The sequence below is a fragment of the Python bivittatus genome, unplaced genomic scaffold, assembly GCF_059951505.1.
Source record: "Python bivittatus isolate LINGU-HERP-01145 unplaced genomic scaffold, Pbiv_v1 ctg000080_np1212, whole genome shotgun sequence".
NCBI classification, from domain to species: domain Eukaryota; kingdom Metazoa; phylum Chordata; class Lepidosauria; order Squamata; family Pythonidae; genus Python; species Python bivittatus.
In genome coordinates, this window is record NW_028277035.1 from 84,861,272 (window position 1) to 84,875,565 (window position 14,294).

Genomic DNA, 14,294 nt, shown 5'->3' on the forward strand with positions numbered 1-14,294 from the left:
GTTCCTCCACATTAATAAGAGGAAGATCTAGAGACCGCAACATGCTGCAGACGCCACCACCTAGCTTACACAGGCCATATCTTAGAGGGGCCCTTTCCTTCCGGTCCGGTTGGAATATCTTCATTTCCTTGCAGTGGTGGCTGTCCTTTTACAATGTCGTGAGGAAAAAGAAAGGCTTGCTTTAAAGACAATGGATCAGTCCTTCTTCAGGGACAGGTTTCCCCAACATCCAATCCTCTCCCCCACCCCCCACCCCAATCATCCTTCTCAATCCTTGCAATTACAAATCAGTCTCCTCTGGGGGCATAGCCAGTGAAGAAGCAGCAGCAGCAGCCCTGGCATCAGTGACTCTCTATCTTACAAGGTTTGCCCTCTGCACAGGCAGAGACACTCACTAAAATCTTGGTGCAAAGTCACAAGAGTGGGTTCTGGGGAGTATGAGGCTTGCAAAGCCAGGAGCCCATCCCAGGAAGTCATAAAGTAGAGTTTGTAGAAATTGTGCAAATGTCCTGAAAGGGGGACTGGGCTTTGCTCACATCGGCTGCATGTGGAGGTCTTGAACTCTCCCTCTGTCCTTCATCTTCCTCCCCATTGGTCCCGACCTCCAACCGTGTAACTAGCAGGCAACAAGCAGGCGTGGCGAGAGCATGTCCTGCGGAAGCTGAGGCAAATGGGAGAAACGCCAGGAAAAGGGTAAAGTGGGAACATCGGATGGGGCAAGGATCCCCAGCCTGGAGTTAGGGCAAGAAAACCGGGGCAAGAGGCCAGATGTCACCAACAAATCTCTTCTCCTTCTGAGGGCTGAAGCTGTTCAGGAGAGAAAGCAGGCAGCTAGCTATTTACTCACAAGCCACACCTCTTAACAGGGCACAGGACTTCCCACATTTTTCGAACTTGCAACCAATGAGTTCACACACTTTCTCAAATACACTCTCCTAAGTACCACCCAAATGTTTTCCATCACATTCACACATTATTTAAAAAGAAGATGCTTTAACCCTTGTTTTCTTCATGTATTCAATAACAAAGGGAACAAGGAGAAGGAGGAGAAGGAGAAGAAAGAATCCTAGGTTAATGGGAACACAGACCTTTTCTCCCAAAACCCCACTGGGGCATGCACATTCTCCAATTCTTCCCAGGCAGCTGAGAAATCCTTCAAATCACCCTGACCAGCAGAGGTGACAGCTTCTCACATATACACACACAGCTTTTTTAGCGTGGTAGAGAGAGAGAGGTGGTTCAATATGGCATGAAAACAACACTCACACACATTTCAAATCATGGAATGGAAATGGCAGAAAACAAACAGCCTCCAGAAAATAGGAGGGGAACAAGACACTTGTAGTACCCCATCAGGACACAGATCCTCGCGGTTTGATTCAGAAACTTGATGGGTGCACACACAGGCTCAGCGGGCTCAGTAAAAGATGCAGAGGCTCATTATTAATAATAAGCCAATGATGATTATTAATATCCCTAAGGGCCAAGAAGGTAGCCAGAGCAGGAAACAAGCTAGCTAGTGCTGGAAGTGAGACGTGCACTAAAGGGGCCCTTCCCTTGGAACTTGGACTAAATCAGCCAATGCAATTGTGGCTGAAATGCATTCTGTGCTTGCCTTCCGTGGTGGTTGTCCCCACTGGGGACAAAGAAGCTAAACTGGCTTAAACCTAGAAAGCCCAAAGGGGTCTTTATTTCTCAAGTGATGGTCAGTCTGCAGAAAGTGAGGGGAAGAAATGATCAACCAGAAAAAACGGTTATGTCTAGCATGGATGAAGGATGGAGATGAAGGGGAAGGAAGAGAGAAAGTGGTTAGAGAGGATCAGGGAGATTACAGGACAGCCCTTGGAAGAGCTATAATTTAATTAAACAACCAATTAAAGATAATAGGTTGAAGATTGCAATTATGATGAGAAGCTTACTCCTGTTTCAACTGAGTTTTAAAACAACAACATTTTGTGCAGCTTTGAGTTTTTCTTGCCTTCAAAATTGCTTTTTGAACTGAGGTGTAATTTAATATCTTTCCTGCTATTCTTTAGCCTACGGTTCCAAAGGCAGAGGAGTCACTTCAGATGGAGAAATCCCTCCTGTTTCTTCCTGCAACCTGTCATATTGAGAAGTGGGTTTCTGTCATTAGGTACTGAGTGACCGAGAGCAGGGCCTCCCGGTGAATCTAGGAGAATCCCCAAATTGTGGCTCATTCATTGGTGCATCTCTGTTCAAAGTCAGAGATGGAATTTCCCTTGAATTGTAAGGTCCACAAATCCAAACATATTCAATCTTGCAGAAATTCACTCTGTCTGTTCCTTCCCATTCGGACTCTGACAGCCTCTAAGTCACCACCTCCAGCACATCACTTGTTTGGCCTGGGGATGTGAAAAATAACTGGATATCATCAGCATACGGAGGATACCAGACTCTAGGCCAAAAGATGACCTCCCCCAGGAGTTCCATGTCTATCTTCAAAAGGAGTGGTAAGTGGGAGAGCCCTGGAGCATGTACAGATTAGCTGTCTCTGCATTAGTCTGTCTTCCACTATCACTACCTCAGTAAGGAGGAGAACTACCACTAAACAGTGCACTTCCTCAGTGATCGTGCATAAGAAGGCCACGGTCGGTGGTACTGAAAGCCACTGAGTCATCAGGGAGGGTAGCACTCCTCCAAACCCTCTCTCTCCATAACTCATCCATAAGTGCACCTAATACAATTTCGATGCTGTATCCTGGTTGGGAACAGATTGCCAAGGAGCCAAATAATCGGCTTCCTCTCAGGGTCTCTGCAGTGGCAGAATGTCAGTCCTTTCAGGCAAGCCAGGTCAGGAACTGGACACCACAAAGCCTTCTGGAGCTCTACAATATTTTTGTGGGGTATAACAACAGAATCTGGAAAGCTGGACAGCCTTTCCCACTGACCTCTTTTACAGGATGCAGAATCAAGGCAGGATTATCTTTAGTCACTTGAGTAAGGAGAAAACTGCCTTCCATTTCCTGTCTGTTCCTGGGCTCCATCTCCTCCCTCTGATCAGGGACGCGACTTTCTCCAGAACCTTTCTTACATATAGAAGGTTGGAGATGGGTCTAACATTGTCCAAAGCACTTGAGTTCAGAAAGCTTCTTCATCAGGGGAAACAACAGCCTCCTTCCTACTGCCCCCTCCCCCATGAAAAACGCACCCTTTCTCCCCTCCTTGCATGAGCACCTGACATCCACACAGAGTCCACCAGGGGGCGCCCTCTGCAAATGGAAGGAAACACCTTGTGCTTCATCATTGGGCCACTGGAGGGAGAATGCCACACGTGACTCTCCAGAGGAGGGGGGAAGGGAGTGACATCACTAAGTCTTGACCCTCTAGGATGCTGCACGCTCTTTCTCTTTAACCCGTTGAGCTTCACAGGTAGTTAAAAAGATTGCAGGAAAGTCTTGCAGGGAAGAGATCCAGACTTGGCCCTGGGTGAGTGGGGGGCATTTTCCTGGGCAAAGAGAGGCAGAGGGTTCTTCACTGCAGAAGAAAGAGACACATGCCAAGTTCTCATCCAGGTTCAATTCAATCTTCTGAGTCCTGGGAGTGGAAGAGCCGAGATTTCATGTCCCCCTGAAACATCTTTCCATGCAGGTAACAGGGAGGGGGGAAAGCAGAGCTGCAGACCAGCCATATTGCCCCCAGGCACAAATCCGGGATTCCCTGGAAAGAGGAGGGGATGTGGTGGCCCTTCCTGCCCCATTTCTGGTGAAAAGTCCCTGAGAGGGGGGAGGGGGAGAATTTGCATTGCAAACTCTAGCAGGACAAAAGAAAAGGTTTCCAAGGAAGGAGATGCAAAAGATTGTGCCTGCATTCTCACTATTTGCTGGATGAGACTAAAGCAGGGATGGACCTCTGCAGTTGAACAGGAGGGTGAGTGAACCAGGACAGTATGCTACGTTCTCTCAAGCCCTGTTTTCAGTGAACTTGCATGACGTGTTTGGGCTTAGGGCATCTTGTGAACCCGCCTGCCTAGTAATAGTGTGACTTGGCTCTTAAGAAACAAGCCCTGAAGAAAGGGAAGTGGAACATCCTAAGCCAGGGTAATTCCATTAGCATTTCATTTTATGGGAACTGAACTTTCTTGGTTTGTTGGCCTGTTTGGGGTTTGGCATATTGTGTGAACCCTGCTTGTAGGAAAGTGTAGATCTAGGTTTTCAAAAAGCAAGGCCTTCCTTGTGAGAAAAAAGAAATAGAAAATGCTCCGCAATGCATTTATTCTGTGTTCCTTGACAGAGGTCAGTCCCAAATTTTGCACCACACATATACAAACATACCCCCACACAAAGGGAGGAACTATCTGCTCAATGCCACTGCAATCGTGTACCAGCTCAGAAAAATACTTCCTTGCATGGGGATGAGTGTTGTTGAATGGTTAAATCCACCACCTTCTAATTCTTGGAATTTATTTTCTTTTCCATCTCAGATACACAAACCGAAAACCATTTGTACACCCTCACATACAGACTAATTTATCTCTTGGGCAAAGAGGGCTGAATGTCTGCTGTGGTCATTCCTGCGGCTACAGTAACGTTCCTATGAATGACAAGGCTTTTGGAGATCCGCAAGACTCCTTGGACCCATTTGGAGTTGTGTTACAGGACAGAGAAAGAATGGAGACACAACCTTTAGCGAGTGAGCGAACTGGAAAAGGCCGTTGTGCTGTTGAGCCTGGGAGCTGTGGGGAGATCCAAGGAAGAAGTGGGCAGGAGATCCTGGAGGAGGAATCCATCCATTCAGATGTTCTGCCCTGGGACTTCAGGAGTGTTCAATATCAGGAGGCTGAGGGTCCCCGAGGACTTTGCAGCCGACTCCACTACTTTTGTAGTCGATGGTTGAGACCAGAAAAGCACACAAAAGCACAGATGCTGGACCTGGTTGTTCTGGAGCGGTTTCTGGCCCTTCTGCCCCTGCAGATGGAGAGCTGGGTGCGGGAGTGTGGAGCAGAGACCAGCTCCCAAGCGGTGGCCTTGGTGGAAGGCTTCCTCCTGAGCCAGGCAGAGGAGCAGAAGGAGCAGGTCGAGTGGCAGGTGAGAGACCTTCGTCTTGGGAGCCCAGAAGGGGTTTGAATGTCATAAACAATGTGTTTGAATTCTTAACCCCTCCGTACCAGAGTTTCCTGGCATTCATAATAGGTGGAAATATCTCACTCATTCTTGTAAGCCATTGTTCCAGTATGCCTTCTAGAAGATAGATTTGGGACAGGCTTTCTTTTCTTACTGTGCAGCCACACTGATGGACACTGGGGGCTTTGAAGTTGTGTTCAGAGAACAAGAATCCACTTCATCTTGTGTGATGTCGGCTATTTCTTCTTCTTTTCTCCTGCCTACCATTTCAAGTCCTTTGCTGTGGAGATCCGAGATCCTGCGGGAAGGAGGAATCCATCAATTCCCTCTCAGGAGCTGTTTTTCAGGAGGATCTCCTTGGAAGATCCAAATCAGGACACCTCAGGAGGTAATACAAGGTCTACCCATTCCCCAGAGGGATAATCCCAGCTGTCTCATCTTCTCAGTGTCTTCTGTTCTGTAGAATTCCTCCTCCTATTTTATTAATTGTGCATTTTGAAATTCTGTCTCCCTCACAGGGAAGCATGGAAGAAAGCTGACTCCTCCTTATGGTGGAGCTGAAACCGTGGTTGAACCTATGACTCAACAAGTAAGAGGAGGAAATTTATTTATTGGATTTGTATTCTCCCTTTCCTTCAGGAAGTCAAGCGGGTGTACTCAGCACCCTCTCCTTCCGTTTTTCCCTCTTGTTTGGGCTCGGATATTTTCGTGTTCCTGAGCAATATGGCAGATTCAACTGAGAGTCTTATTGGGAAATCTCTTCTTTTAAGACCAGTACCTAACTCTCCTTGTGCTAGTTACTCTCCCTAGTTTTCAATAACTAATGTTTTACAAAATCCTTGAAGACACTCATTCTTTTTATCATTCTTTGACTTGGAATTGTGCAAAGCGGCTCAGAAATAACTAAATACTCACTCTGGAACATTACCATTTTTTAAAAGCCTTATTTACAACCAGTGAAAAGAAAAATACGGAGATCAGATTAAAAGATAACGGAGACTATTAAAATGGAATGAAGGTATATGGATAGAAGTCTCTGAGTACGAATTATTCTGAAAGAGCACATAATCAAGGCACTTTTTGTTGCAAAATAATTTCTAATCCTCTTATTTGTCCCTGGATTTGGAAGTCAAACAATACAGCTTTGCAAAGGCTGAGAAATCTCCTTCCCAGGAAATTTCCTCTCCTTTCTTTTTCCTGTTCAGCCAATGGCTCAGACTACTAGCAGTTTCCTTGAAATCTGAGGAGGAGCAGAAACTGGGTTGCCTGTCTCTGGATATTGAAGGGAGCCCACACACATCCCTGGCTGTGCTCTCCCAGCACTTTCATGAAGGTGCCCAGGATTGGTCCCACTGGGGACACCATAAACCATTTCCAGAAAAGCTAGAAAGAATCCCCCCTCTCCCCGCCATTTCCTTCTGCAAACACAGGAAGAATTGGAGTCCCTGATAGCTGGGGTGTCCTAGGCCCACCTGCCAGTTGATTCTGTCCAGGCGCTGAGAGTCTTTTCACGTTGCATCGATGGATCAATGCAGAAGGAAAGTGGGGTTGCTTTCACTGAATGGCACTGAAATCTCTCAAGTTGATAAAACCTACCGGAAATATTTTTTCAGTCAGAAGCTTTTGGGTCTGTAAATTTTCATACCCTAAACCTTGGAATCCTACCAGGCATAGCCATTTTACTTGGTATATATCTTTGCTCTGGGTATTTGTGAACAATACTGCAGATCTTGCAAATCCTCCTGGTCCTGTTCCCTTCTTTTTTCCTTGTTCAGGAGCGTCTTGTGTTCTTCAAGGACGTGGCCGTATGTTTCTCCAAGGAGGAGTGGTCTCAGCTGGATCCTCACCAAAAAGCGCTGCATTGGGAAGTCATGCTGGAAAACTATAGGAACGTGGCCTCTCTGGGTAAGGGTTTCCTACCCTCCAATCAGAGAGTTCAGCAAGACATTTTGTGCTTAGATGCCATCAGCTATTGCTTATTAAAAAGAACTTGATGTCAATTCTTCAGAGGGAGATGAGAAACATATGGTGTTCTTCTGCTCCAGGGAAGGAAATAGGTCAATGGCCCTCTGCTTAGATGCATCCTGTGCCATTTCCCAGCTGGTGAATTTTTCCATTTCTTTTTGAACAGATCAGTGAGAAAGTAGCTCCTTGGCTTGAGGAGGAGCTAAACTCCATCACACTGATTTCAGCTTTTTGGACTGACATGCTTCTCTGTCTGTCCTCGGAAGGACTGTCATGTTTAGGTTTAATGGAAAAACTCTAGGACTTTTTTTTGCAACCATGAGATTTGGGCAAGAAAAAAATGAACAGGAAATGGGAGGTAGTTTGGGTAGGACGAAAAGTATGACTTTCCAAATTGATTTAGTTCTCACAGATCCCTGCCGTAATTCATCCCCCTCCAATAAATCTTAGGTTTTCCCCTAATACTTTCTTTGATGTTTCCCCCGACTCTTCCTTAACTGAAAGCTGACTCTGTGTGAGATTTGAATATATAAGGATAAGTATAAACGATGCTTTAGATTTTTTTGAAGCATTTATGGCTCATGAATAGGGAAATTATCATTTCTATACTATGACATCGTAAGCATGCAAATGTGGAATATATTTGAATTTGCCCAAATTTCAGAAGGAAATGGATACAACCTCCTACAGTTTGATGTTTTTCCCTAACCTTGTATCATTTTGATTTCTTTTTTCTGTTGAAGGTAATCTTGGGCAGGAGAACAAAGATTCCAGTGAACCATTCCAAATGATCTGGCATGGAGGTGGAACAGAGAAGCCTGCAATTCAAATGGAACTAGAAAGGCATGAGAGAAACCAGTCAAATACTGGGAATAAGGAAAGCTCAATTTCCACTGATACTGAGATTCAAGACTTTCTTCCCCCACAAGGAAAAATAAAGAAAAAATATATTGTGAAAAGTGTAGGCCTATTCAAAGACAAATTAGAAATAAATGAACACTATCCAGTCCAAGCAAAAGATTATATATCCAGATACAATGGAAATAATTACAATTGCATTTTCACTGTTCCCCATGAAAATGGGTCCCTTACATCTCATAAAAGGATCCACACAGGAGAGAAGCCATACAAATGCATGGAGTGTGGAAAGAGCTTCAGTTTAAATAGTTCTCTTAGTGTTCATCAACGGATCCACACAGGGGAGAACCCATATAAATGCATGGAGTGTGGAAAGAGCTTCTGTAAAAACAGTTCTCTTACTGTTCATCAAAGGATCCACACGGGGGAGAAGCCATATAAATGCATGGAGTGTGGGAAGGCCTTCAGCCAACACAGTAAGCTTACTTCCCATAAAAGGATCCACACAGGAGGGAAGCCATATAAGTGCACAGAGTGTGGGAAAAGTTTCAGTACGAGCTCTTCCCTCACATCTCATAGAAGGATCCACACAGGAGAGAAGCCATATAAATGCATGGAGTGTGGAAAGAGCTTCCGTGAAAACTCATATCTTACTCTTCATAAAAGGATCCATACAGGGGAGAACCCATATAAATGCATGGAGTGTGGAAAAAGTTTCACTAACAGCTGTTCCCTCAAATCTCATAGAAGGATCCACACAGGAGAGAAGCCATACAAATGCATGGAGTGTGGAAAAAGTTTCACTAACAGCTGTTCCCTCAAATCTCATAGAAGGATCCACACAGGAGAGAAGCCATACAAATGCATGGAGTGTGGAAAGAGCTTCCGTGAAAACTCTTCTCTTACTGTTCATCAAAGGATCCACACAGGAGAGAAGCCGTACAAATGCATGGAGTGTGGGAAAGGCTTCAGCCACCACAGTAACCTAAGTTCCCATAAATGGATGCACACAGGAGAGAAGCCATATAAGTGCACAGAGTGTGGAAAATGTTTCAGTGAGGGCTGTTCCCTCACATCTCATAGAAGGGTCCACACATACAAATGCATGGAGTGTGGAAAGGAGTTCTGTAAAAACAGTTCTCTTACTGTTCATCAAAGGATCCACACAGGAGAGAAGCCGTACAAATGCATGGAGTGTGGAAAGAGCTTCCGTGAAAACAGGTCTCTTACTGTTCATCAAAGGATCCACACAGGGGAGAAGCCGTATACATGCATGGAGTGTGGGAAGGGCTTCAGCCAACACAGTAACCTAAGTTCCCATAAACGGATCCACACAGGAGAGAAGCCATATAAGTGTTTAGAGTGCAGAAAATGTTTTACTAAGAGCCATTCCCTCGTATCTCATGGATTTATCCACGCAGGAGAGAAGCCGGATAAATGAATGGAGTGTGGAAAGAGCTTCAGGAGAAGCAGTGACCTAATTTCCAACACACAGACCCATTTGGGTGAGAATCCATGTAAATTCTAACTATGGTTGTTTAAATCTATGCATTTCCTATTTGTGTATACTGACTAGGGAAGGAATGTTTTGTGTGACCTTCACAACTGGCAGCCCCAGAGGGATGAATTTACCAACGGAAAGAAAAGGAATGGGTATGTGCCATTTTAGTTATGAACTGTGGATTTTTGAAGGTACTGTCATTTGAAGGTGGCCAACGCTGTTGCTCGTCAATAAAAGAAAAAATCTTTTTCTTAACTTTACCGTTATTTTGGGCATGTCAGATTCTGGGCTGTACAATGTGATGAAGATGTTGTCTTCATTGTGGTTTTACAAGTGAGCTTCTTGCTCATCAATTGTTTGTTCTTCCCACTTGACCATCCTGCTGGGACGGATGTGTACAGGCAGACATGTAAGAGGTCCCCAAAGAGCCGAAGGAGCTGCATCTCCCTGATGCAGCTCTTCAGGACAAAGGTTTTTTAGTTTTCCTTCTGCTATACCAGAATGCAGATAGAAATTCAACTCAACCAATCACTTCCCAGAGTTTCAACTTTCCTTCTTTTGCTTAGACTTCTTACAATTGTTTCCCACTCTCTTTCTCATTCCTGAATACATTCAGAGGTCTGTAGCAATATTATAATCCAGAGGTAACATAAGTTCCATCAATAATATGGAGGGAGATGGGATGTGATTTTGAATTGCCCCTGAATAATTGTGATATGAAATTAAAAATGACAACTAATAGGATTGTGCTTCTTATTTCTCCCTCCCTCCCTCCCTCCCTCCCTTCTTCTCCGAAGCAATATTATAATCCGAAGGTAACACAACTTCCATCAAAGGATAGGGAGAAAGATGGAATGTGATATTGAATTCTCCCACTGAATAATTATGATTTTAAATTAAAAGTGACAACTAAGAGGATTTGTGCTTCTAATTTTTCCCTCCCTCCCCCTCCCTCCCCCCCTCCTTCTTTCTTGTTCTTTTTTCTTTCATTTCTGTTCTCAGGTTCTTGCATTGAAAATTAGTAACACAGGAAAAATTTTGGAAGGAGTTGGGTGGGGGGAGACTTCAAGGTTTCAGAGGCTCATGCTGGCTTGAAGCTGTTTATTCAAAAACTGGTCACCAATTGTTCTGGCTCAAAGTGGAGAATAAGAAATTGGGTGACTTCCTGTGAGTGCCGTGGCGAGCTGATATCCTGCTAGCAGTGGGACCACATTTATGAGGAGTATGATAGCTGGATGCTGGATCCGGATTGGCAAAATCTTTCCAGAAGAATGAGAGATTGTTGAGATTTATCCCCGTGCCTCTGGATAGCCGCTCCTTGTGAGTAGACCACGGGAGCTGCCATTTTGCGGCTGGCTTTTGAGGTCAGTGGCTGGCATGCTTGCTCCCAGGCCTTGGTCAGCAGGTTCATAGGAGCCCTGGCCTCCGGCTGTTGCTGCTTAATGCCAGGTCGGTTAAAACCAAGGCCCCCTCATATGTGACTTGATCACCGAGGAGGGGTGGACCTGGCATGTATTACCGAGACCTGTTGAGGTACGGGGGAGTGCCCCTCTCGGAAATGTGCACCGCTGTGTTCATGGTGTGGCACCAGCCAAGATGCCAGGGAAATGCAGGAGGGGCGGCTGTCGTCATCCGAGAGTCCTTGGTGGCCTTCAGGGGCATTGCTGCACAAGTCTCTGGCTGTGAGACACTGTTTCTTATGTTGGGCTCCCAGGAGCAGTTCGGAGTGCTGCTACTGTACCAGCCTCCCTGCTGCATGGCAACCTCCCTGCCTGAGCTGCTGGAGGCCGTCTCGGGGCTGGTGGTGGAGTTCCCCAGGCTTATGGTTCTGGGGGACTTCAACTTGCCGTCCCCGGGACGGACCTCGGAGGCGGCTCGGGAGTTCACGGCTACCATGGCAGCCATGGGCCTGTCACAAATTGTGCGGGAGCCAACCCTAGACAGTGGCCACATGGTGGATTTCGTTTTCTTGTTGGAGCAATGGCAAAGTGATCTGAGGGGAGATTTACAGCTGTCCCCATTGTCATGGTCAGATCAAGTCCTGGTGACCCTGAGTTTCTCCTATACCAACCGCCTCCGCCAGGAGGCAGGACCCATGCGCTTGGTCCAGCCCCAGCGCCTGATGGACCCGTCAGGGTTTCAGAGGGAGCTGGGGGGTATTCCCGTGGATCTGCTGCACGGTCCAGTGGAGGGCTTGGCAACTGCTTGGAAGAGGGAGGCAGCCGGGGCCTTGGATAGGATTGTGCCTATGCAACCTCTCTTGCCACATCGGAGTTGAGGGTGCTGAAGAGGGTCAACAGATGACTAGAGCTCCGCTGGAGGAAGACAAAGACCGAATCCGACCAAACAGGTTAGAACCGCTATCAAGGCCTACACTGTGGCGATAAGAGCGGTGAAGCGCCAATAGTTCTCCACCCTTATGGCATCCTCAGAGTGCCGCCTGGCGGCCCTGTTTCTGATCACTACATCCCTCCAGGGGGATCTGGGGATTCATTTGCAGGGCCGCACGGAGGAATTTTCAGAGCATCTGCAGGATAAAATCGCTCGGATTCGTTCCAAGTTAGACTCCGAGCATGGCGCAGGGTCTGGGGAGATACCAAAGGATCGTTCTTGCCCAGTTATCTGGGAACGGTTTGATCCTGTTGTTCCTGAGGAAGTGGACAGGATCCTCCGGACTGTGGAGGCTACCACTTGTCATCTGGACCCATGCCCCTCCTGGCTGGTGAAAGCAGCTCAGGAGGTGACATGCAGTTGGATCCAGGCGAGAGTTAATACATCCTTGCGGGAAGGAGTGTTTCCAGCTGCCTTTAAAGAGGCGTTGGTGCACCCCCTCCTCAAGAAACCTTCCCTGGATGCTACCGGACTGGACAATTTCCATCCAGTCTCCCACCTCTCCTTTTGGGGGAAGACGGTTGAGAAAGTCACAGCTCCAAAGGGTTCTGGAGGAAACAAATTATCTGGACCCCTTCCAGTCAGGTTTCAGGCCCGGTGATGGAACAGAAACAGCATTGGTCACACAGTTATGGATGATCTCTGGCGGGAGCTGGATGGTGGAAGTGCAATCATCCATGCTCTCCTTGATCTCTCAGCGGCTTTCGATACTGTCAACCACGGTATCCCATTGGGACGACTCGGGGAATTGGGGGTGAGCGGCACAGTCTTGTGCTGGTTCACCTCCTTTCTTCAGGGCCAATCCTAATAGGTGGTGATAGGGAGCGAGAGGTCCCATCCTCGGCCCCTCCTTTATGAGGTGACGCAGGTTTCGGTTCTCTCTCCGCTCCTTTTCAACATCTACATGAAACCGCTGGGTGAGATCATACGTCATCATGGGATGAGGTATCATCAGTATGCTGATGATACTCAATTATACATCTCCATCCCAGGTGAAGTAAGCGATGCTGTGACCGCCCTTTCGCGGTGCCTGGAGGCTGTGAGGGTCTGAATGGGGAACAACAGGCGTCAGCTGAACCCTGATAAGATGGAGTGGCTGTGGGTTAATGACTCCTCTGTATCTGAGACTTTGTCATCGTTGGTGCTGGATGGGGTAGCACTGTCCCAGACAGACCCAGTGCGTAATCTGGGGGTCCTCCTGGACTCACAATTCGTGCGCGGAGAGCAGGTGGCAGCCATGGCCAGCAGGGCTTTTGCACAACTTCAGGTTGTGCACCAGTTACACCCTTTCCTGGATCGGGATGCCCTTCGGTCACTCATGCCTTTCTTATCTCCCAGATAGACTCCTGCAATACGCTCTATATGGGGCTACCCTTGAAGAGTATCCGGAAGCTTCAGCTGGTCCAGAACGCAGTGCGCGAGCTACTTTTGGGGCCTGAAGAAGGACCCACGTAACACCATTGCTTCGGGAGCTGCATTGGGTACTGGTTTGCTTCCGGGTCCAATTCAAGGTGTCGGCTATCATCTTTAAAGCCCTACATGGCATGGGACCGGGTTACCTGAGAGACCTTCTCTCCCCCACGTCTTCATCCCGTCCCACCCGATCACACAGAGAGAATATGCTCCGGACCCCCTTGGCAAAAGAGGTCCGACTGGTGGGGTCCAGAAGGCGGGCCTTCTCTGTTGCAGCCCCCGCCCTTGGGAATATCCTGCCCCCGGAGGTGAGATTGGCCCCCTCACTCCCGGCCTTTTGGAGGGATCTGAAGACCTGGCTCCGCCATCTGGCCTGGGGCGAGGAGGGGCACCATCAAGTGAGGGTTTGGCTGGTCCCTTAGAGGCCTGGCGTTGCTGCCTTGAACCATCGGCCTCCTGGATTTTTTCCTTTTATTTTTGTAAATGTGAATTATTATAGGTTTTTAATTGCATATTTACAGTATTTATTGCTTTTAACGTGTTGTGAGCCGCCCAGAGTCCCCCATTGGGGGGAGATGGGCGGGGGACAAATTTAATTAATTAATTAATTAATTAATAGTGACCTGTAAATGCAGAGGAATCTCTTCAAACCAGTGGAGACTTCAGCTCTTGTGGCTAGAACAACATTTATACTTTCTTTTCCTGTCTTTATTCATCATCTAAAGAGGCATATTCCCTACTTGACTCAGAAGTATAAAATGAAAATTTTTGGGGAGTGGGTCTCATGGTATTTGAGCTTTATATTCACTTTTCACTATTGCCTTCCCTCATTTTACGATTCCACCTTTTCTCCAGTCATAGGAGACGCCATTGTCCCACTCTTAATCTCTCCCCCATGGTGCCTTGTTTTCAGGTAAAATTTCTACAATGTCCATGAGATTGAGTTCTTTATTGGAAACTTTTTTTCTTTTGATCTTTCTTTTTCTTCAGGATTATTCTCATTGTAACAGGCTGCTACCTGGACTTTCAAACCATTATTAGCCGCCTGGAGTCATGAATGTGAGAAGGGCAGCTGTATCAATTGA

At 46.8% G+C, this 14,294-nt stretch overlaps 1 protein-coding gene across 1 annotated transcript; it reads left to right on the top strand.

The window, feature by feature from the left end:
* Nucleotides 1-3,620: 3,620 nt before the first annotated feature.
* Nucleotides 3,621-10,100, top strand: LOC148216758 (uncharacterized). Its single transcript, XM_088134453.1, is given in 6 exon segments — nt 3,621-3,888; nt 4,442-5,045; nt 5,355-5,469; nt 5,600-5,670; nt 6,857-6,986; nt 7,790-10,100. Coding segments are annotated over 5 exon segments (2,451 nt in total). The 5' UTR covers nt 3,621-3,888; nt 4,442-4,553; the 3' UTR covers nt 9,433-10,100.
* Nucleotides 10,101-14,294: the final 4,194 nt, after the last annotated feature.